Here is a 23,972-nt window from a genome sequence, read left to right as displayed (position 1 = left end):
TTCACTGTGTACACCTATGCTGTAAGGATGCTAACGATCCCTTCCTTGGCCCTGGGACACCTGCACTCATGGGAGGTTGACTTGTTCGAGGGAGAAAGAACCCCAAGGCAACCAAACACGAGGATACTCTGTATTCCACTTCATACTAACACAAGCATGCAAGAATCCGTGGATCTAAGGCTGAGCTACGAATCCTCGCTTTAGACCTTGCTTATTACAGGAAAAATTACAAACCTGCACAGGCTTAGTTACAAAAACGCGTAGGCAACCCTATCTGCTACAAACAGCTTTTCATACAACAAACAAAGAGAAATATTTGAACTGAAGTCCTCTTTCACTTACCTGGTCAGTCCTGCTCTCTGGGTCCCATGAGCCTCCTTTAGTGCTGACATCAAAAATGCCCTAAGATGTACTGGGAGTTACCTTCTTTGTAACTGGACTTGAGGTGCTTTCAAAGGCATAAGCTATCACAGGGAAGATGCTCTCCCAACCTCCACAGCTTGGAAGCAAATGACCTTATGGTGTTTGTACTGATTTAACTCTTGGATCTAGCGCCTAAGTCCCCTTGACTCCATTCCTCATTAGTTAACCTCTCTCCCACGCACCGATTCTGAAGAACTGAGAGATGCATGAGCAAGACCTGTCCAAAGAGAAGTCACTCCCAGCGAGCTGCTTCTTCCTGACGGAAGAAAACCAGCCGTTCTGGATGCATCTGCTAATTCTTCTTGGTCTACACGCTGCAACCACAGAAGCTACATGAGACTGCGTCCCCCTTTTTCCTTGATGGACTACAAACGACAAAGGCTTCAGAGGCACAACGTTGTGGCCAGCAATTAGCATTAAGCACGTGGGAAACAACTATACTTCGGCCCACGTAGAGTTATTTTTCCTGTCCCCATCCAAATCAGACACGTAACCGGTTCTGTGGAAGAGCTCCTAACTTGACACCCACAGCCCGCTTTATCCGACTTGGTACAGTCCCAGCGGGGCTGTCAACCGAGCTGAGGCAAATCATGAGCAGGACGTAATATTAGAAGCCTGGAGCAAGGTGGAGGTTACTTAATTGTGGTTGTCTTGCTAAAATCTGCCCCAGAACCTGGACAGTTTTTCAGTCCACAGGTGGGTGGACACCCTGCATGCTCTGGAAGGGGAGAGCTTTGTAGCTCATGCTCAACGCAGCTCAGCAATTCTGTTCAGAGATTTGCAAGACACCGGGAGAGTGCGTTGAAGGACTGTCTCCTGCATTTTATTGGAATGGGGAGAGGAAACGATGTCTTAGTTAGCCGTATACTAAACCATAATGCAGTAATTTATGACTTTGTTCAGCCCTTTTTACAGAAGCAGGTCTGTACATCCACTGTCAGTACCAACTAAAGCAGCAGCCGAGCCATCCCGCTGCACAACGCGGTTGCGGGCGCATCGTGTCGGTCTGAAGCTGCACAAAGGTGGGGGCAAAATGGAGTTACCTGGGCTGGAGTCTGGCCAAGCCACTGGGGCCGAGAGTCCTACGCTTACAAAGGGTGACATGGCTTCGCAATGATCACAAGTTGTCAGGGTTTTGGTCTTAACGTCTCTTTTAAAGCACAGAGCCTAGCGTCCTGCTGGGACCCTTGTTCTGCCAGGAGGTTTGGATGTGCTGGTGAGTGACTGCACAGACAATATGGAGGATTAAAAAAAGGCACTGGTGGCGTGTGGGATCTGGCTGGGTGCCTGCGCACGTGTTTCGATAACTAATCTCTCGCAGCTGGTGTCACGGCGAAACGTGTGACCTTGCACTCCGAAACTCTAACGTCTTCCTCCGACACACATCTCCTAGAGCACGAAGTGGTTAAAAGTACATACAAGTTCTTGGCATTTGCTAGTTGTCTGGAGCCCTCTCGTGGTTCATGCAAGGCTTCCATTGGAACACAAGAATAGGAGTTAGGCCTAGGACCGTACTCACTTCTACCTGACTATAGATGAAGTATGTGCCGTCCACCAGTACCTCCAGCTCCCCACTGCGGGCATGCAGCTTAAACACCTTGGGGTTCATAGTGATGCGAGACCAGTCATTGAGGACTCCACCTGAAAGATCTCAGTATGAGAAAACGGCAGTCACTCAGTACCCGTCAGAATGAAAAGCGCAGGAGCACAGAAATACAGTGACATTGCAACGATTCGTACACAACGGCTGGCACAGACCCAAGTTGAAAAGTCAAGTAACTCGGTAAGAAAATCCCAGAATTAAAGGCTACGGTGTGTTAGTTTGGACTCCTCTCTACAGCTCCAATTACACCATCACTTGGTGGCGGATGCTCATTTTGCTCCGTGCACAGCACAACTGATTTACGTCTCTACTTGTCCTCATCAGGAGTAGTTCTCCTCGTCCTTGGAAAGAGCCGTATGGCCTTTTGTACTACGCTACGTTCATCCCCAGCGCTGGGTACAGGCTAGCCTGCCTCCTCCTCACACTAAGTTAAGCTTATTACTATATTTGAGTGCTTCACAGGCCTGAAAACATGTTCCCAGTATCATCCCTGCTCCAGAGCAAAGACACTCTGGCACATGCAAATCAGTGCTGGTACTGTATGGCATTTGCTAAGTTTTCCTAGTTCGCCTGAGAGGCCAGGGGCTGACTTTTCACACTGTTTTTGTGTGTTCAGCCACAGATCACAAATGACTTATCGCAGCCGTGATTATAGAAGCATTTCTACAACTCAGACCCCAGGCGCCTCCTGAAGAATATCTGCTCGTGGCCCTTGTAAGCGCTTTGTTACTGGCGATCTCCCTGCTGTCGGGGAAGAAACTGCAGCAGAGGTAGAACCAGGATCCGATTCTCCAGGAGAGATCCTCAACTGACATTACCCAGCCTCAGGACCATTAAACCTCTTCCTCTACTTTCCAACTCACTCATTCCCCTCCCCACACCTCTCTACTTAGTGTCCACACTAAACAAAGCGGAGCTTCAGCAGGCGGTGTGCTGAAGACCACGTCAACAAGTACGTCCTTGAGGACCACCACAAGGCTAGGATGAGAATGGTGATCCCTGTCCTTGTGGGAATGGGACTACACGTGGCCAGTCTGTCAGTCTGCCCCCCTCCCAGTGCTGCTGGGCAGGAAGATGTTCTCAGCAGTGGTGTCATGATACAGCCTTCACCCTCGCTATAAGCCTTGGGATCATCCCTAGAAGAAAACTAGCTCTTGCAGCAAAAGAGACAACAGTGTTATGGGAAAAAAATTGTGTGCAACTACGAGACCAGACCACCTCTCAGCACACGTATGTGCGTGGAGGCCAGCTCAGGGTTGGAGGCCAACTCAGGGTTACACAATCAATTTTAATTCTGGTATTCCTTGACTTCAACATTCTTGACTTTGTAACTAGCGTTATTTTAACACATGCTTTGTCATTCCATTTCCTAGGTTTTTAAGAGCCAAAATAACAACAAAGTATGAAATTGCATCACGTCACACCACATTAACCCCTAACTGGGGTCCTCAGCACGGTCAGGGGTTTATAGATCCACCACCCAGTCCTCTGGCGCTGGAGCCAATGGAATAACTGACAGCGCGAGCAGAGCTCTGTTCTCTGGAGGGGCCAACGAGCAGGTCCAGAGGACGCACTTCGCTACGAGCCGAGGACAGAGCCGTTCTCTGTAGGTGCCTTGTTTTATCAAATACAAGTCTCTTCCTCCCAGTCTTCATCTGCTGCTCAGCTCCCTGCCCCCAGTCGCAAACCAGCCAGGCCGTGTTTTCTGCTGGCTGTCAGCTGGACAGCATTAATGGCTCGCAGCATCAGATTGTTCCCGAGCAGCAGGGAAGCACACTTACAGGGCAATTCCCACTCTTAGGGAGTAGTGTGTGCTCTGTAAACATACAGGCTTCCCATTAATAAAGGGATAATTACTTTTTGAACATAAGCAAACCAGCATCTTCTCTCTCGTATTGTTTTAGGAACGGCCGGTTTCCTTTTTGTTTCGGGGAGCTTTTCCCCCACCCCGCCGTAAGCATGCTTCCCTGACCATGAGAAATTTCAGCTCCCACAGCTCACGTCTGCTGAAAGGGAGAAACTGCCTTTCAACAGAAGCGCTGGTCAGCCCTCATCATCCCGTGCGTGGGGGCAGAGGCTGGCGGACAGGGGTCCTGCTGCAGCAATCCTTGGGAGCTGCAGCCCCCGAGGTCCGGGACGGGGGTACGTGCACCGGGGCGGCTGCCCGCGCTCCCCGGGGAGCTGCGCGCGGTGACTCAGGCCGGGGACAAGACAGCCAGCTCCTCTCCGGCACAGCCAGACGTCGTGAGCAGGGAGGCAGCAGCTAATGAATGAGACCCAGCTGTTGGCAAGAGGAGCAGGAACTCGAGCAGAAATTGGATAGGGATCCAGGGAGGAAGGAGGAGAGCAAAGAGCTGCCTGTGGACGTGAAGCGGCTTGGCAGGACTCGAGCTTAAAGCCTTAAAGGCTGTTGGTGGGGGTAGAGATGCACGAGGGACCGTGGGGGCTGCGTGTGTGCAGGCTTGCAGCGTAAACGCGGGAGGAGCTAGTGGCTGCGCACCTCTGTGTCCTCACACTACAGCTGTGCCTCCCCCTGCCATAAATTACTGGGAAAACTGGAGGAAAACAGGCTAATGGGGCTGAGACAGGAAAAGGACGCACTGAGGGCTTAGAGTAGAACACAGTGGGAAAGAAGGCTGGCCACCGAGGGGCTGAGGAAAACTGACGGTACAACAGCGGGTTGGAGGAGGCGCATCATAGACCTGGAGGTCAAGGAGAAGGGGGATTCAGCGGGACAAAACTACTGGGATGCACAGGATAGAGACAGCCTGGGAGATAAGTAGGAGCGCAGGGGAAACGGGGATGGAGGCTCAACAGAGGACTCCTCCAAGGGGGTCTGGGCAAGGCAAATCAGACTATCACGGGGTGAGCCAACAGCAGGGATAATCAGGGACCCGGGTTATAGAGTGGACTTAGACCCGGGTACGAGGCTACGGGTGCAGGACGGGCTCTTTTCAGTAACTGCCAATATCATGAGATCCTTACCATTCTTCACTTGGATTGCTGAGCCTTGGCCTTGAAGGTGGACCACAGCTGGCTGCAAAGGAGATCAGAGGGATTTAAAATTAATGGGGAAAACTGCGTCACTTTAACTCGACACACCTCCACAGCACTGGGGACCGGTACAGAGGCATGACAGTACCCTCATATCATTAATGCTTTTCGTAAATGAAAAAAGAATATCAGAGCAGCAGACAACAAACTGCTTAAGTACTGGAGAAGAAGTGAGAAGCCCAGGCTACATTAACACGGCTTTCTTTTGAGCAATAAAAAGGGTGAGATCAGGCAGCCTCTCTGGGTAGCTATGATTTATCACATGCAAGGAGGGGTGGGTTTTTTTCAGAGCTACGCCATCGAACACAACATTAGCAAACAGAACCAGTAATGTTTACAAAAATCCAGCCAAAGCTGGGTTTTTCCCTTGAAAGAAGATGAACCAACCTGGATGTCTCTGGAGCCGGCCTTGTCTGTGGCACCTGCAAAATACAGTTTCACATTACTGAAGAGGAAGCTTGAAAGAGCTGCAGTAAACACTCCTATAAATAAAACTTCTCTTCCCATAATAACCAATAAACCCCTATTTTTAACAGAAGGAGGACAGTAAGAGCGGTATGGGGTGCAGCTTAATGTTAAAAAGTACATAACCAAGAAAAACATTCATCCTATTTTATTCCTGCATTTCTGCCTAACATCATCAAAATTCCCCAACATTATTCAACCAGTTTCCACTAGAAGGAAAAATTGCACAACCCTTTTCCTGATCGGTAGTGGCAATAAAGCCTCTTGGCTGCAAAGATTACAAGTTTCGCTCTGCAGTAACTCAGGTCATTCATTGCATTCAAGCTACATGTTGAAATCTCTTTTCCCTGAGAGCCAAATCTCTATTAAAGATGAGATGCTTGTGGGCAGCACTCTGGAGTGCTAAGGACCTCATGCTGCTCCTGGCCTCTGCTGTGGCAATTTCTGAGATATAAACTGAAAAGTCAACCGAGTTTTCCTTTGAGAGCCACGCAGACTATAGGGTCACAGTCCCCATTTCTCTGAAGATACGTTTTTTAACACTAGACTGTTGAGAGATATATATACACAAAACAACCAAACACCGCTGATGTGAACTTCCACTAATCTGCATTTTAAAGAGTTACTAAATTCAGGGATTTTAACAAGATCATTGGCACATGACTCCAGGGGGAAACAATATGGTGCAGATACAAAGAAAAATGAAACCAAGAACTGCAGGAGAAAAACATATTTTCATCTGGCTGGTATGGGAGGCAAGATGCCTCGGCTCGTGCGGTGCCTGGGCTGGCCTGGGGACTGTGCTAAGCGGCAGCCTGCCTGGTGCCAATGCAAAGCCAGGCTTTGCGTCAGCTTAAGAGGAACTAACACAAACACTGAGTCACCACCGGGAAGAGCCACCTTGCAGCCAGTTTGCGCACACACAAATCGGTCACCGGCAGACTCCAGTGGGATGCTTAAAAGCAACTGAACCTCCACGGGTCTTTGCTGGTCCTTCTCTGCATCTTCTCCTGACGGGCACCACCTCGCCTGCAGCATCGCACCCTAAACCACTGCTGCCGGGCTCCCACCGCACAGCCCAGGGGGCTGCAGGGCTTCTGCTCCTCTTGTCCTCCCATGGGTGCAAGGGTGAGCCCAGAAGGCAGCTGAGTCCTAAGCCATCGCCTTCAGACCCTACGCTGTCCTCAGGTGGAAACCTGGAGCTTTTTTATTGATTTGTACGGCAGCGGTGCCCCGTGGCACCCCCTGCGTCCCCCCGGCGTTCGCGGGGCTCCGAGCAGAGAAGGGAACAGACGCGTTACCTGAGGGGCCCTGCAGTCCTGGCGGCCCCTGGGGGCCCGGCGGGCCAGGGGGGCCAGGCGGTCCCATGACGGTTGTGCCGGGGATCCCGGGGATGCCGGGAATGCCGGGGGGACCCTGGGGCCCAGGAGGACCCGGCGGCCCTTGGGGACCGTTGGGCCCTGGAGGACCAGCCTTTTTACCTGAAAAACAGAAGGGCAGATGTTAGCTTCTCCACACGCTGAGTATGGGATGGTCTTTTACCTACAGGAAAGCAGAAAATCGGGGATGGCTTGTTGCCGGCTGGAGGGCAGGGACAAGGAGGAGCACCCAAGCATCCAGGGTGGGGTGGAGGTCCTGCAGCTCCGCACCGTGAGGCCAAGGCTGCCGGCAGGGCAGAAGCAGGACGCTGCCTTGCAGGCTCCTTCCAGCACATGTAACCACATTTCAATAAGGCGTGGGGACTCCCCAAGGCCTCCCAAGAGATGGAGGCTCAGACGGTCTCTGCCCCAGCGCTCTGGCCGCAGCCCTCCCCCGGCCGCGGGGCTGGGAGGTCCCGCGGCCCTCAAAGGCAGCGCGCCCGAGAGCTGGTCGCACCCCCTCGGCAGGGTTCGGCCGCTCCCTTTGACCAGCTGCACGCTGCAACGCAACACGGTGAAAGCCGGGCTGTTAAAAGTCAACGCGAACCACTCCACAGTCTCTCAGTTTTCTGTTTTTTTTATGGAATACAGCTGCAATCTTTTCTACCTGCTGTCTATGTAGGCATTAGTATACAGTCCCCACGGCTTGCTCTCCTGTCTGAGGGAGAGAGGTGCCTCCAGAGGGCAGTTCAGAGCTGAGCTTCAGCTCCTCTCCACCAGCTGCCGAGCGCCCAGGGCGATGCAGGAGGCATCCCCACAAAGCGGGGCACGCTTCTGTGGTGCGATGAGGATGCGCTTACCGCGCACGAAGGACCTAGACGCTACAACACCTCAAGATAATTAGATGCGCGCCTTGGGCTTTGGATGGAGGGGTCAGGGAAGGACTAACCCAACCAGGAGGATGGAAGCACTGAAGAACTGCCGCGATCCTCAAACACATCTCATCACGCGGTCGCAGGAAGAGACACAGCACAACCGTGTACGTAAAGACTCTTCTCAGGCGTATACACAGTGGACTGAAACAAGGCCTGCGGGGAAAGCTGACCTGTGCTCTCCTCATTTTCCAGATCCCTGACAGAAATTAGGTTCTTTTGAAGTAGTTTTTAAAATGCAACTTTGTAAAGGCTTTTAAGCCAGAGAGCTTTATTAACTTGGCAAAACCGCTTCAGTTGCTGAAACAAAGTCCGCTGTAGGACGGAATTAAACACTTCTTTTAGATGACAGCAGCAGTTAGGATACAAAATAATGGTTTCTGAGTACATTTACCTGCTTGTTTCTCTACTAAATATCCATCTTTGTCATGGAACAAAACTATGAGGAAAAACGACTGTAGTTACACAGAAGTGGAAACCTCTAGATGGTCCCTAGCCACGAACAAGGGCACAAGAAAATCAGCGTGGGGCGACTGCGCGGTTCAGCGTCAGCGTGCAGAAAATGAAGTTAAAGTTAGCACGGGTGGTTAAAGTAAAGCAGGTGTCCTACAAAAACAGGGCAAAGCTTAAGGGGACAAATTGTTCGCAGCAGTATTTCTGCCCCGATTAACAGCCGCGTCTTCAAATCTGAGCTGGCAACAAGCCGGCTTTCCTCTAATCCGGCAATTCTCCTCCTCCTCCGGCTAATGGGAATTATCATCTTGCATCAAACCCCTTACCCGTTTCCCCTAAAGCACTTACTAAACTCTTCTCATTCACATCCCCTCCAGTCTAGGCCGTCCGGATGAAGGATCGTAGGCAGTAAGTCAGGAACCCTGCCGCTGTCGCTCCTTGCCTTCCTTCCCAAGAGGGATACGCATTACAGCTGGTTTAACTAATCTGCCTCAGAAATCTGGTCTGCTACTAAATGAGCTGCTAGTTTAGCAGTAAAACAATTGCACATAATTCTGATGCCGCACAGGGACACTTATTTTCTGATCATTCCCACTCCTTCAAGTAATTTCAACTACTTTTCTGCATTAATGGAACCTCGCTTAATGAAGTCACAAGGCAAAAAATAGATATTCATGAAGTATAAAGCTCCCGATTCATCTTCTAACCGAGGGGACCCCAGCACCTCTCCAGGGAGGGTCTCCAGCACCCAAGTCCCAGCGTCCGAGTCTTTACCGACATGCAGTAGGCAGCCCCCAAAACTCAAAGCAGGCAGAACCAGTAAGTTTTCCTTGATCATCATTCGCCAAACAATATGCTCTAGTTCTAAAAAAAAATTAAATGTGACAATACCATAAAATTAAACGCTTTTATACAGCGCTACAGCTGTACATAATACAGCTCTAAGAGATCCCTCTGCTACTCCAGAATTGCTATGAATACCACAGTCATCATTTGTTATTAGTTCGGCTGATTTAACATGGGATTAGGGTTTCAGAGTTTTGTTAGAACAAACTTCTCAAACATAAAATTTTATGCTGCTTTTGAGGCTAAATATAAACTAAATTTCTAACTGTGGCCTGTCTCAGCCTCTTAGCCGTAAATGAGTTTGCATCCAAGGATTAAAAACGACCTGATGCGCTATTAAAGTAGCACAGACATGCAAAGCTCAGCTGCTCCTGCTGCCGCAGGTCCCGACGGCGGGCTGGGGCCCGGGCCGTGTACCGGCACGCAAAGGAAGGTCTCTCGAGGGACTCAGCAAAGTGCTGAACAGCTAACTTTTCGGTTAATTAAATATACATCAGGTGGCACAGGCGGTAAGCCGAGAGCTGGCGTGGCACCCGAAGGTGCTTTGCTGCATAGGCTTGGCCACCAGCACGTGCTGCGCGTCGACGCCTGCACGAGCCCCTCGATAAGCCGAGCTCCCCGGGCTGCGGGGGCAGCAGGACGCCAAGCTGCCGGCAGCTTCCGCGCGTCTCGTAACCTGCAACCCGCTGCCGGCGTGCACCGCAGTTTAAAAGGTGCGCGGAAGTGTTTTTTGCTGGTTACAAGGAGCAAAAACGGGTAATCTGACTGCGGCTCCCTGAAATCAAGACTGCGGCATATTTTTGCGGACAAGTTTAGAAAGCAGCTCAGATCCTTTGACTCGCTTAAGTTCCTGGTAGCAAGTAAGTGTATGACCCAGGAGTCCTACCCAAACAAGGACGGCATCAGACACCCCATGGAAACACAGGGCTGCCTCCCGAATAACCCAAGTCACAACTACTCATCGATATGCATTTTAAAAAATACCCACTTACCCACAGCAAACGGCTTGAGGAACGTAAGAAAGTCAGACAAAATACCCGCGGGCTGGCCAACACTCGGAAAGGACGCATAAAATAATAATTCTGAGGTTAATACGCGACCAGAAGCGAGATGCAGAGCGTGTTTATGTCGACTTCAGTGGGTCTGAAGGAGACCCCAACCCGCAACAAGAAGCACGGCAGGAGGGGATGAACAGTTAAAGCTGTTTCGGTGGAGGGGGCCTGGCAAAGAGCAAGCGGCTCCCGATAGCTGGTCCGTGACTCTGCTCAGCTCAGCCATTGACCTACAGCATCTCTGGAATTACTTCTAAACAATGTAATTAACTTCCTTTAGCTTTTAAGGAAGGCTTTAACGAGTGCCTCTGTGCTCCCGCCACCGCTGGGTCATGCAGCCCTGCCATGGCAACGCGGGCGCAGGACAGCAACCCGTGCACGTTAATCCCTGCCCTTCCCCGAGAGGCACCCTGCCGTTGGTTTCTCCTTTGTGTTGCCCAAGGAGAATTCATAGCTGGGTTCACAGGTACAGAAAGAAAAATTAAATTAAAACTCCAACTTACCTTTTTTCTTGTTTTTAACTGAACTTGGACCTACAAAGAAAAGAAAAAAGTGAAATTCAGTGATCATTTCATCTTAGAAAATCCCCACTGTCCCCAGCACCCACCGACCCAGAGGTTACCTCTCCAGAGCTGAAACAAAATTAGCAACACAACTGATGAGCCGGTAGAGTTTTCGGTTTTCTACAAGCAGCTGCTGTGAAGGTATAACAATTTCACCCCCTCTCAGACCCCAGCAACCTGCGGCTGGTGTAACACAGGAGAGGGAGTTTTGGTGGGCTCTCCGGGAGGGCATCTCCCCCTTCACTGCAAAGGTGCATTAAACCACCTGCTTGTGGCCAACGGCAAAGCTCAGGCGACAGATGCTCTTCGACCTTGAGCCAGAGCTTTACTCTCAGATACCAGCTTAGGTCCAGCTCTGCTGAACACCGCTCAGGAGTTTTGCCACACGTATCCCCTGATGAAAGTACGGCACATCAAACCTTCGGCCAGCAGAAATCCTGAGGCTCAACAGAAACCATTTAAAAATAGGATCCCTACACAGCGGATCATTTCTGAAGTGGACAACGGAAGCATTTGTGGTCTGTGCAGACATACATGAATTTTCTCTGTTAGCTTGAAATCGCCAAGCTCAACATTTAAAGCTGACATGTTTTACTTTCCGATGAGGACAGGTTAGAAGAAAGTTAGCATGACTCAGCTCTCAGCTGAGAGCAGCAATCCAAATACTCATGAGCCAAATTGCTTAAAAATAATAGTAAAATACTAAAAAAAAACCACAAAAGCAAAGAATTAGTACAAACTGGCTTATTTAAACAATGGGAATACAAGCCTCCCTATCAAGAAGTGAAAATATTTATGGCAAAGCTGAGAAACTACATGACTTTTTAAGTAGAAGCTGAAGTGTGAAACACATTCCAGTGCTTGCTCAAAAATGAATCAGGGATGGGAACGAACTGCAAAAATCCCCAAATATTCCCTTGCTGTTCACCAGTGAAATCCCTCTGTAATCTGGCTTTAAACATACATTGAAGATTGAAATCACCTTTAACTGAGATACGCTTGTAATGCATGGAAGGTGAGGAGGTTGCTTTGAGTCAGCACCGGTACAGAAAGACTAATTACCAGTTAGTGCCCAAGTGCCACGTTCCCCTGGGGAGATGGGAAGGTGAGAGGAGGACAAGAGAAATACCCAGTAGCCTTACTGACGCCTTTTCAACAGGAATATTAATTTGCCTACGTTGTGCTGTTGGGTCATGAAAAATGATGGTATTATCTAATTTATTACTTCTGCTAATTTACTTTTTTTTTTTCACTAATCCATATATTCGCAGTATTAAAGCACGTAGGTAGGATAAGACATAGGTTTCTAACAATGCCGGTCCCGGTATCTTGCTAGGGAGCGACAGTGAAGCCACCCAGCAGGTGCTCCACCAGCAGATGAACTGCAAACCTTTAATGTTCGGCAAACACCAACAGGCTCCTCTTTCTGCATTGCAGACGGAGCCACGATCGCGCCGGCGACCTCCGCCAGCTTAGGCATCTTAGGCACCAGCTAGTTAATAACATTTTCAGTGAAGAGGAAAAAAAAAAATATTGTCTGGGGGACGTCACTTGAAAAACAAAACAAAACAACCCAACGCAGCAAGAAAATGGGAGTGCTGCGTATGTGTCTCTTCAGACCTCAGAGTCACGAGAGTTTATTTCATGTTATATATATCACACCATTAGCGCTATAACCAGAGTGAAAGTACAAATAGCTGCGGCGAGCCAAACACATTTGAAATGGATGGAACCAATTAGCTTCAAAGATGAATGGGAGGAATGAGAACCACATGCGATGTCAATGTTCACAGTCTATATTACAACACACGCATCTGTTCCAGGCACGGCAGAGAGAGATGTTACGGCTGTGCAAGTGAATCTTTCGACAAACACAAAAATACTTCTGACATGAAAAAAAAAACACACAATATTATTAGCCTTGGGAGCTTCTGAGTCTCTGGGGTTTGCATCTGTTCGTCTCCCAACAGGAGGGGGTGGATGATTTGGTTGTAGCAGGGAGCCGTAAGGTTCATCCCATGCACCAGGAGACAGAATTTTCCTCATTTTTTGCTCAAAATGGTAAACTCATTGCACCTTCTCAACTTAAGTCTAAAACGGTAACAAAGCCTCTTGTGAGTTCGGGAAGCAGCGTTCCATCGGAGTAACAGATCTGCAGTTCCTTCAGTACGAAAGGTGCTGAGGCACAAGGCTCACGAACTTGATATACGTCCCCCCAACACATATGTGCAGAGGAGGGGAAAAAATAAAGAAATCCTTTCTGACATGCTTTTTGAGGCCACACCCCAATATTTCAGCAATAAAGGCTGCTAAATGCTGCAGCGGTTGAATGCGTATGACCCGCTGGTTAGCTGTTAGTTGATGGAGCAGGTCAAATACCTACAAGTTAGGCAAGTGTAAGTCTTCCCTAGAGTCTTCTCCTACACGGTTAACCCCACCTCGCCATCCCGCTCCTGGGTCTCGCAGCCTTTCACGCTACCCACATTTCTTTAGCGTAGGTTCACGGAGGCCACCGGATGACTTGATTCCAAGGAAGGTCTCTGAGAAGATACTTTTTCTTTTCCACTCCGAGATGCAGGCTGCAGGCATATGCACCGTGTTCCTCTACAGTATCAAAAGCATTATAAAAAAACAAGTCTCAGGATACCTACTGCTGCTCCGGAGTCCACAAGACCTGCCATCTTCTTGTAGAAGGAAATTGGTTTGACTTGAAGAATTCTCCACTGATCAACCTTGCATGCTACTGCTCTCGTCTCTGCTTTCAGGAGCTTCACAGCGCATTTGAGGATTTATTCCAGTCCCGGAGGGTCTGAGAGCAACCCAACCGGTCAGCTGGTCCCCAGCACCTCTTCTCCCTTCTTCATAAAAACAACCCTGAGTTTGCTTTTCTGCACTTTTCTGACATCGTCTCTGGTCCTCCTAAATTCCTTGAAGTATCTGTTACGAACTTGCTAGAGATCAAGCTCGTGGCCTGGACTGCTCGTATTAAACGCGACAGCTACCCACACATAGCTATTTTTTTTTTCCGTACGTGCTTGCGCTCAATTTTTGTACTTCTTCCTACCAATCCCACCTATCTCCCACCACCTTTCTGCACACTGTCTGCTCGTGTTTGTGGTCAAACCAGACCCCAGACCTAGGGAAGACCACCCCCTTCTACATTTCCTGTCTTTCATCTCAAATTAAATTTATGCTTATGCTCTAATCTGTCCTTGAAGGAGCTGTCAGCTCTATTCAACCCTTCATTTTAGCTTTGCTTTGCAGAGGAAGGGAAGTCGACAAGAACCGTTAATACAGAAGAGGACCAGGATATCAGGGAGGACAGGCTGGATGGCTTTGAAGGATAATAAGCATAGAATGAGATTCAGTCATACATAATGCATAGTCCTATGAATTATATATACAGAGGGAATAATAAACTGTTTGGCTGGATGGTGGAGCTGCTCGGATGGAGCTGCGGCGGACAACGTCTGCACGTGCTGCGTTGCTGTCACACAGCCGGGAAAGGCAGAAACGCAATCTGCAAACAGACCAGTGGAAATACCTCTGCAAGACATGGGGCGATACACCGGTAGGTGGGGGTGAAAAACCTGGGAGTAATGCAACCAATGCTGACCATCTACATACAGAGGGATGAATTTAAATGAGGACAACTTCACAGACGGGCTCCTGGGAAGGTCGAGAAGCGGTCAAGCAGAGCTCGCCCGGTTGGCCATCAACACCGGGGAGAGGATGAGGGCGCCGCTGGGAAAGGCTATGGTGCTGGGCGTGGAGGGGGAAGACCTGCTAGGGCCTAAAGGACAGCACTGGCACGTCCTCACGTGTGTGAATTGCTCCCCAGGACCATTACGCTGGGCATACGAAGGCTCCCCCTAACCTCCAGAAGGAGAAGCACAGTTTTGGAGGGGGTCTTCTGGCTCAGAGCGAGCCCTCCGGTGTCACGGGTCACTGCTTAAAAGTCTCTCAAAGTTCACCAGTCCCTTTGGAAAGTGGTGAGGTTAGTTTTTGTCTAACTACTAAAGCCATAGCCGCTAAGCTATGTGCTAGCCTGACTTCAAACGTTTAAGCTAGCTACCTGATCCACTTCTAAAATTTATAATCTCTTTCATTGGATTTCCTGCAGGAAAAGCCCACCGACTCCTGCTGTAATAACTCAGGCCAGCTCTATCACCTGCCAGCTGAGTTCTTCAAGACAGGACGGCATGTCCCCAGCCAAGGCGTTAAGAGCAGCAAAGCTGCACGCTGGGCTCTTGAAGACCCTGGCTTTGAGCAGCACTTGAGACCTAGACTTCTCCAAAACCTTACTTTCCACATCTGTTGGGGAAAATAAAAGGGAATGATAACAGAAAAGGAGGGAATATAAAGCCAGTAAGAGCGGTAAACTTCAAGGGAAAGGGACAAGCAGGGAAATACGGCTCTGTGTGATCACAAACAGCCTCCCTGGGAGCCTGCTGCCTGCAGAGCCACCCAGCTGGGCATCTGAAGGGGAAGGCTCCAAGCAATGCCAAGTCACTTCTAGCAGAAGCACTCTGAGTCACTTCAGATGCAAACTTGCCACCTAAGCTAAAGAAAATATTGGCAATAGATGAGTTTTTCTCGTGTAAAAATGCAGCTGTGGCCCAGCAAGCAGCAGAAGACATCTAACCATGCTTCAGGGAGCAGGTTCTAACCCCCAGCTCCTGCGGCCCTAGCATCTGCTGGATCATTTCCAGGGGCTTCAGAAAAAAAACCAAACAGATGGTGATGCAACTCGAGGATATTACATACGACATGTTTTCTCTTATAGAGATTATCAGAGTTTACTTCCCAACCCCCACCCCGATTTTTCTTTCTGCGTGCTACACACTGCTATGATTTACTATAAATACAAAAATATAAAAAACTTCTTTAGCACATATGCTGATATAAATAGTATATTAAAAAACCCCACTGTTCACTTATTAGTTATGTGTGTGGATTAACAAGAAATAGTTTAAATTCCTGCAAAACAATTCAAACTAGTTTTATTGACAGGAACAGATTTTTGCAACTACACTTATTTTATATAAAAGTTATAAAAGGGTGACCATTACAGAAATCAGTTGAACAAAGGACGAGTACCTCGGAAGGCTGCGGAACTTTCTCAAATTCTCAGTTGCCAAGAGCAGAACAAAGCCAATGAGCATCACTACCATACTCTAGCAGCACCCACATTCGGTCCAGAACAAAGACATCTACTGATGCCTTCAAGGTGTTCAATCATTTTCGGCGAGGTACACTGCAGCAACCGCCGTGCCCGCTATAGGCTGTGCAACCCATTTTCAGCATTCACTGCTTGCTCCTGGGATTATTAAGGCATCCCTTCTCGATTTTCCTAGCACTAAATTACTAGGGTATATCATCAATCTTCTTACCTAAGCACAGCTTGTGTTATCTAAGACCAGATAACACAACTGAGCCATCTCCACATTACGATCACCTCTCTGCCTCTTCTCATCTCTCAGACGGAGGTACTGAGAAGTTATCTTCATCCCAGGTTAGAAGCAGAACCAGAGATAAAATCTCCATGATTAATGGGATGTTAGTGTCCTCCAGAAACTCCACTTCACTTCTCACTCATTCACAAAATAAGCATAAGGCGACCTGAAATCGTTAAGTCTACAGCTACTTTCAACACAAACATCTAATTTTGAAGACAAAAACAGAAGCAGGGAGCTCCATGTGACTTATCTAATCAGCACATTTTCAAAACTATATTGTCTTTGTCCACTAAAAAAAAAAAAATAATAAAATTGCATCTTTTTCTTTGAAGTATGAGCTTCTGGGTGTAGTTGGAAGGAGAATACTAGATTCAATGATCACTGTTCTCAACAGCTATGGAAATTTGGGTAAAGTATTTTTCCAAACCCTGCTAACCATCTGGTTTAACAAAGAGACCACTTGCTAAATCTCAGACAAAGCTCTGAATACTGCCCAAATCCACCAGTAACTTCTGGAGAATAGATGGCTGACAGAATTTGAAATGAGTTCCTGGACATTAGTCAGGATACAATTTTTGATGGAGTTATTGAAACATGCAAGGGTGCTGGCCAAAACGAAGTTATTCTCCACTTGCAGGCAGGGATTTTTTTTTTCTTCAAGGATCCGGGACTCTCAATAAACACAATGCACAAAGGGAAGAGGAGAAACAGAAGCCGAGCACGACAACCAGGCTCTGTGGTGCAGCGGATGAGTGTCGCGGGCCTCAAGTCCTGCTAACCCCAAGGTTACCATTCGCCCCAACAAGGCAGGTTGTCACCATCTCTCATCGAAAGCTCTGGCCACCAAGTGCCCTCCAGTTGTGAAAGCTCCCACCTCTCCAGGAAGGAAGTTCTCTGCCACTTGGGGCTTCCTAAAAAAGAGGGGCAACGCAGATATTAAAATGTTACTGGTCCTGATCCATGCCTGGGAATTAACCAGTCGTGTCAACTTTTACAGACATCGAGACCAGAAGGAACCATTAGGGTGATCAAGTGTTAAAGAAGTCCCACCTGTTCAGCCGTCCATCGATCCCTCTACCTATATTTGACCCATACTAAAGGCCTGAGGGGGAATGGGGTGGGCAGAAAGAAAACCTCAGGTGTTACTTGACATTTCAAGTGATGAAGAATCTCCTACCTTCTCTGATATAAGTTGTCTCAATGAATAATAAAAAAACGCCACTTTAGCCAAACCTCCAAAACTCAGTTGTTTCATTTACAGAACTGGTGTAATGATATTGACTTCATTCACGTGGGTAGGAGATATGTAAGGCTTTTCAAATATTTTTAAGTGTGGCGTTATTAATGCCAGACTATGGTGGAGTTGGGGAAAGAAGGATGTTAGCTCCCAAACACATGCTTAATCTAGAACATGTGGTTTAGGGGGAGGTTTGGAACCAATATGTTTTCAACATTTTCAGGAAATTTGGTCTATCCAGATGAAAGCTTCTTGGACCCTACTGAAATATCAGTCAGCAATACAAATACTGAAACAAGAGGAATTTTTTCCCTTCCTTGAAAAAGAAATTGTTTCACCCATTCCAGAGAGAAAGGCAACAGAACTTGAAGAGCAGTTTTGGTATTATTACTCCAGAATATTTAGAAAATATGCCAAATTATAGATCTAGGAAAATATTTCAGAAGTAAAACACATCGCGCGCTACTTGAAGCTTCTGGCATGCCTTGCCAGAGTGGTTTTTTTGGGGTTAAGCGTGGAGGAAAGAGGCTGCCCGCAATTACAGGCAGAATGGCTGAATCCAAGTCAGGGATGCAATGTCCCTGCTACAAGGCTAGTATTAATTTCAGTAAATCAGAATATAGCGAATATGTTTCCTAACAGAACGGGGAGCTCGTTGTACAAAGTGGGGGAAGGATCAAACAGTGCTGCTTGATGTATTCGTATGCAAGGCAGAGCCCAAGGCCATTCAGTTTTTCCTCAACAACTACTGTTGCTCCTCTCTCTTCTTTTGCTTCCATTTTAGTTTAAACTCTTCAAAATTCATGTGTGAACAGAGTCACCCTTAATCATCTTTTTCTGGTTATATCTTAAATTGAGACGCTCCATGACGGCATCCCATAAAACAGCGTTCCCTCCTTGTCAGTCCCAGCCCGCTGCTCTACCTTCACTGCGCTTAAACTCTGTGCACAGCAGAAACACAAGCCCTAAATTCCAGGAGTCTCAGCTTAGTGGTAGCCCTGCCGTATTCTGGAGTTATAGGCAGCTCAGAGCCAACTTATAGCTGACACTTCTGATACCCCACTCCTGTGCTGAACCAAGCTGCCTAATGCTCAGAGCCAGTCTCCTCCAGCCTGAGAGATCAAGAAGAGTTCGCAGCTCATCTTGTGCTCTTCTGAGGCACTCCCTCGGCTACATCCACTTTTTGAGGCTATTCTTCTTCTTCTTTAAGGACTTTTCACATGTCTCCATCCGTCTCCAGGGGACGTGTCCCACACTGAGGTCTCCCCCGACACTTCTGGGACGCTGTGCTGTTTGGCCAGAGGGTCTGAGAAGAGCTTGTGCATCAACACCAAAGGCTGAGAATTATTTCTCTTGTGGTGAGTTAGGTATGAGAGTGGCTTTCTGCTGCCTCACTGCTCTTCTCCTCTGAGCAATCCGTCAAAGGACAAGCCTACATCCATGTGTCATCCAGATGATCCGATGCTGCTCCAGGAGCTCCATGGATCAGTAGCCCGCTCCCTCCCTATTCCTCTGATCCCATACACCAGACCCCAGTTCAAGCCCATCGGTCTGAAAACAGAGAGAAGTCACAGCTCATCCCTGCCCCATCTCTCGAGACCCCTGGAGTGACGTGAGATGCCAGAGCACCACACTCTCTTCCTCAGACAGCTTCAGACTATGCAAGTTCTTATCATGTAACAGGTTTTTATCTGTTGCTGCTAAAGTTTTTTTTCTCCTGCCAAACTCAGAGAGATTTTTGTCTGGTTTGACAATTAAAAACCAGGACTCTTCAGGGAATAACTTGGTCAAGCTCATAAGGAATGAGAGGACACTTAAACGCAAAAATGCAGAGATTGTGGCCAACAGCAGGTTGCCATGTGCTTTGTACCGATCTTTAATCACATTAAATGGGAAAAAAACAGTCTTTAGTTACTGCAGTTCAAGATGATCAGAACGAAAGTGCGAGCAAAAGAGGCAGACCTAAGAGACCATCAGTCAACAATGTGTTTCACTGGTCCAGGTGAAGGTACCTTGCTGAGCAACCACGCTCTGCCCCAGCTGGAGAGGGGGAAGGAGCAGGCTGAATCTAATTCCTCTCACGCATTTACCAGTTTTTTCCACCTTAAAAAGGACAGCGTGACTCATAGGTCATCAGACGCTGTTTGAAGGGACCTGTGCTGGAGCACGTAGAGACCACCAGCCCCGCGTACCTCCTAAGGGCTTTCTTGCATGAGGAGCAACATAGGCTTGGGGTCAGGGAAGAACAAGGCTGGCACAGCAACTGTCCTTCAGGAGTCTGTCACCTCTGCCATGGTGTTGGCCCTGCTTTGGGGGAGAGGGCTGGATCCGGTCACCTCCTGGGGTCCCCTCCACCCTACGTGACTGCAAGACCTCAGCTCTGCTTCTCCAACAGCCAGAGCTCTGCTGAAAATCCCGACTCGCCGCTTCCTCAAGGACAGCAAAGGTATCCCTACCGCAACGGGAATTTCCACCACTCTATGACAAAGAACGACCAGCTGATTTATTTCCTCAGTCCCATCCAGATCCACCTTGGGATCGGTGGCAAGGTACCAGGACAGCCTACTGATCCCGTGAAGGCGTTTAAAACAAAATACCCAGTCTCCACTGAGTAGGTGCAAGCACACCACAGAGCAAATGTGTTCACGAACAAAGACAAAATCCTGCTCCCAATTAACTACAGAGCCACTGTTGCTGGCAAAATAATACTGCACTGCCTTCTCAAAAACACAAAAAACCCAATCTAACATAAATCTCCACCCTTCTTAACTCCGCTCCCACATAATCAGTCCCAGCCAAGTTCCTGGGGTTCACACCAGAACCTGTGGCCATCATATTTCATTTTCCACACTCTCACTGGCTATGGAAGAAGAATATGATGTGCCTTTTGTTTTCCTTCGGGCATTTAGGTTGGATTCCAAATGCTGGATCTTTACAGCAGAGCTGACAAACAACATTACTATTTCTAATTCAAGTATCTCAAGGCTTTTTTTGGCTTGTTGGCTGGACTCACAAGGCTTATTTTCTATACGCCACTGCACCCTATTGCTTACTTTATCAATACCACATATTTGAATTCAACAATTTAAAGCGTAGTATTACAGCTGTGTTTTTATTTTGTTTGTTTTATTCGGTTGTTGCTTAACACAAAACATTCTGACATTTTAAGTCATATCCCACTAAGATAAACAACTAACATATGTCATGAATTCCAGTAGAAATGATTCCCAAGTGGTGCTGCAGCAAGGTTTTAACCAGGCGTACGAAAGGCTCTCTTAAATTGTTTGCTGGATGTTTTAAATGCACTCTTCCCCACCACAGCTATCCATAAGGACTCGAGGGCAGGTGGGAGGAAATCTCTCCGACTGTCTCATCCCTGCAGAACTTCACATGTTTTTCTTCCTCCCCTACATAATTCTGTCTAACTGGATCGAAAAACCTCTGTAGCGTTGAACAGCTGTCTGTAAACTGAGGGTTTAATTACACGGAACGGCACGGGATCTATAGCCAAAGATATATCTGTGTGCACATACACGTTATTTATACTTGTTTGGATCTGAAAGGGGGTCTGCAGGAAACCCAAGAGAGACCCCACCACTCTTTGGGAAGCCCAAGTCAAGCCCCTGCAGCGGTTATGACACAGCGAAGTGCTGCCTGGCTCAGCCAACTCTTGAGTTTATCCATTCACAGCATTTCAGACAGATTAACGGACTTCACCAAATCCTGCTCGTATTAACGAGATCAGTTACGAATCCAACAATGTTGCTATACATCATGGCCAACAAAGCCCTAATGAAAACATGCAACGGCCATGCCTCATTCACAACTTTTTCCCCAAAGAGTTTCCCAGTGGTGGTGTTCTTTAGCTTTGTGCAACAGTACTTTTCTTACGACTAATATATCTGGTCTACTATAACCGAGCGGATTTTTAATGAGTGCCCAGACAGGCCACAACTGAAGACAACTTCACAATTCCCACCACCAGCACAGCAGCTCTGGGTTTGGCTATTCAGTCCCACCCCGGTCCCCACAGGCAGAAAAATCAGCTTATTCAGCCCAAGATCTGCAGAAGGCAGATACTCGTAGTCGCTGCAGCAGGACCCTGAGCTTGGACTGCCATACCTGGCCATTCGGAAAGGTGTACGTGATCCAGCTCAGCACCAGCTCCTCGGCTTTTGTGCTAGAGCTGGTCGGCAACCAGATGGGCCTGGAGCATGTGCCAAGCAAACTTGTGTCTGCCTGCAAAATACTCTGTGGATGTGGCCAGAGAGCCAGTTTATTCACAGAAATCAAAGCTCAGCTGCAAATACTTCAGTACAACAGACAATAGAGCCTCTCATACTGTGGGAAAGAAATCACCAGCTACTAGTTGAGTTCAGCATTTACAATGTTTGGTGCACGGCATCCATAGTTCAGATGCACACATAGTTCAGATGCAATTGCATTCCTGCCCAGCTGGAACATCTGTTCTCCTCTCATTAGTCCTGGCCACGTTTTGTAACAGAAGAAACTATCTGAGATTCCTGAACTTCACTATTTGACCCGAGGCGTTATGAAAAGCCCTGGCTTTCAGAAGTGGAATTCATACAGAATCACCAGTCACTTCTAATAATGTTAGTCCCTGCTTAACGTGCAGTTGTAAAAAAAAAAAGCAAAAAAAAAAAGCTTAAAAGTTTAGTTCAAGTTTCAGCAAAGCCTGCTGAAGGACACACTGTAGGCTAAGCACTAAGAATCTATCAGGACACCTCTGAAACCCACCCAAAAGTGGAATCAGCTCAAGTATCTGGAAATGCAACCGAGGTGAGATTCTGACGGGAGAACTCCTTCTCAAGCCTTCTGAATATCCCCTGCATCTCCAAACCTTCAGTAGCCGTCCCACCACCTTATCCAGACCAGGCGGGAGGTACCAGGGAAGGACACACACACACAGGAAAGCAGCTCTGCTGATGGAACGAATCAACAGCACCTAATCAGGGCTTTATAAATATCAAGAATAATGAAGCAGGGTTTCTTTCGGAACAACCCGGATCACAGATGGTGAAGAAAACAGGAGGCAAGTGGAGGTTGCCTACGGATTGGGGCATGTCGACCATCACACAAGTGAACCCTGTGACCTGAAACAATTCCTCATCACGGCCACAACACAGTTAGGCTTGCACCTCTCCCCGCAAGTTAATTGCTTTGAATATTTAACATCCAACTGGGACAGGAACATACCAGCGTTCAGTGAAGAATTCTGGACTCCACCAGTTTTCAGACCCTGGTTCCTTCTTGCTGGCTGGTGCAGCGCACCCTCCTGAACATACCCCCCTCAACGCATCCTGCAGGAATGAACGTCACCCCTCAGGCTTCCAGCACCGCACACTTTCTAGGGACAGAAAGTGACTCCAAAAAGCTTTAACCTGAAATAGCTATTTGGCTCAAGCCTAGACGTTAACACCTCTGCCTTCCCAGCACGCTCGGTGCTACATGGAGCTTCCCGCAAATTATGTCTTGCTTGGGTATCCATCATGCTGCTGGGTGATGAACAACTGCCTGTGGTTTCCCAAGACAGGCTTCAGCGAAGATCGTTAACGGACTCTGCAGTGAATTTTACCTCCAAGTAATTTCAGTATTAAAAAAAATGAATTCAGAGTCATTTGAACCAAGGATATGCTGAAAACGTTTCATCTGTCTAAAAATGTATTCTCTTAGACGTTATACCTCGAGCACGAAGATCCCCTGTAGTATCATCTCCACTTTTGCTTTCACTTGTTTCCAGAAATGACATGGGATTAATCTACTGCTGCTGTTACAGAGCTGAATCCAGGACCTAAACATCTTTCTGGGCTTTCAGACAGCTGTTAAACTTCTTTGGATCTGTCTCAGTGGAAATGCTAGTTAGAAATGAGCACAGACACAAGACTCTGGTCTGAAACAGGTAGTTACCTATGTTTTAACTTAGTTTCCTATATTTTTATCAATGTATCTTCAAGGCAGAAAAGTGCCTGGGGTATAAGACCTTATACAAATAGCCTGCCTTATTATAATAACCATAGGTATAGCACATAGGTAAGGAGCTGTAAATGAGCTGTGGTCTTAATTTGACTGTAGCAGTAACAAGTACGGACAGCCACGTCGCCGGAGAGGATGGAGATCTTCCACGAAGATTCAAACGCCATCTTAATTCCTCCCTTCTCCCATTTTGAGGGAAATCACAGAGAAACTCTGGGGAAAATCAGTAAGTGCAAGCATTTTGTGGTGAGCCTTTCTTTTGGGACCGTCCCCTGCGCTCCAGTATCCAGGAAATGTTCTGTATTTACTGAGTGCTCATCACCATGGTTTCAGAGCACAATAAGGCTCTATCGCCCTTCATACATCTGCGTTTCTGGGAATGCCTGGGCTTTGGGGAATTGCACGGGGCCGACACAAAGGCACCGATTGTTCTGGAGGCAGAGGGACGAACCTGCCCTTTCCAAAGGAGAGGAAGCCGGCAGGAAGGGTCGCTATTGTGACCAGGATGTAAAAAAAATAAAATAAAAGCCCTA

General features: G+C 47.9%; 1 protein-coding gene across 5 annotated transcripts in view; it reads right to left on the bottom strand.

The window, feature by feature from the left end:
- The window catches only part of EDA (ectodysplasin A), an 83,552-nt gene that overhangs the window by 1,288 nt on the left and 58,292 nt on the right, over window positions 1-23,972 (bottom strand). The window contains exons 3-7 of one of the 5 annotated variants that reach the window (XM_064462797.1): window positions 10,690-10,719; window positions 6,847-7,026; window positions 5,468-5,502; window positions 5,012-5,063; window positions 1,943-2,073 (exon numbers count right to left, since the gene is read on the bottom strand). In XM_064462797.1, coding sequence (XP_064318867.1) covers window positions 1,943-2,073; window positions 5,012-5,063; window positions 5,468-5,502; window positions 6,847-7,026; window positions 10,690-10,719 — 428 coding nt within the window. The remainder of the gene's footprint in view (window positions 1-1,942; window positions 2,074-5,011; window positions 5,064-5,467; window positions 5,503-6,846; window positions 7,027-10,689; window positions 10,720-23,972) is intronic. The other 4 variants (XM_064462801.1, XM_064462799.1, XM_064462800.1 and 1 more) reach the window with 4 other exon arrangements.

This window comes from Phalacrocorax carbo, chromosome 11 (genome assembly GCF_963921805.1).
Source record: "Phalacrocorax carbo chromosome 11, bPhaCar2.1, whole genome shotgun sequence".
NCBI classification, from domain to species: domain Eukaryota; kingdom Metazoa; phylum Chordata; class Aves; order Suliformes; family Phalacrocoracidae; genus Phalacrocorax; species Phalacrocorax carbo.
This window is presented reverse-complemented; position numbering and strand designations above follow the sequence as displayed.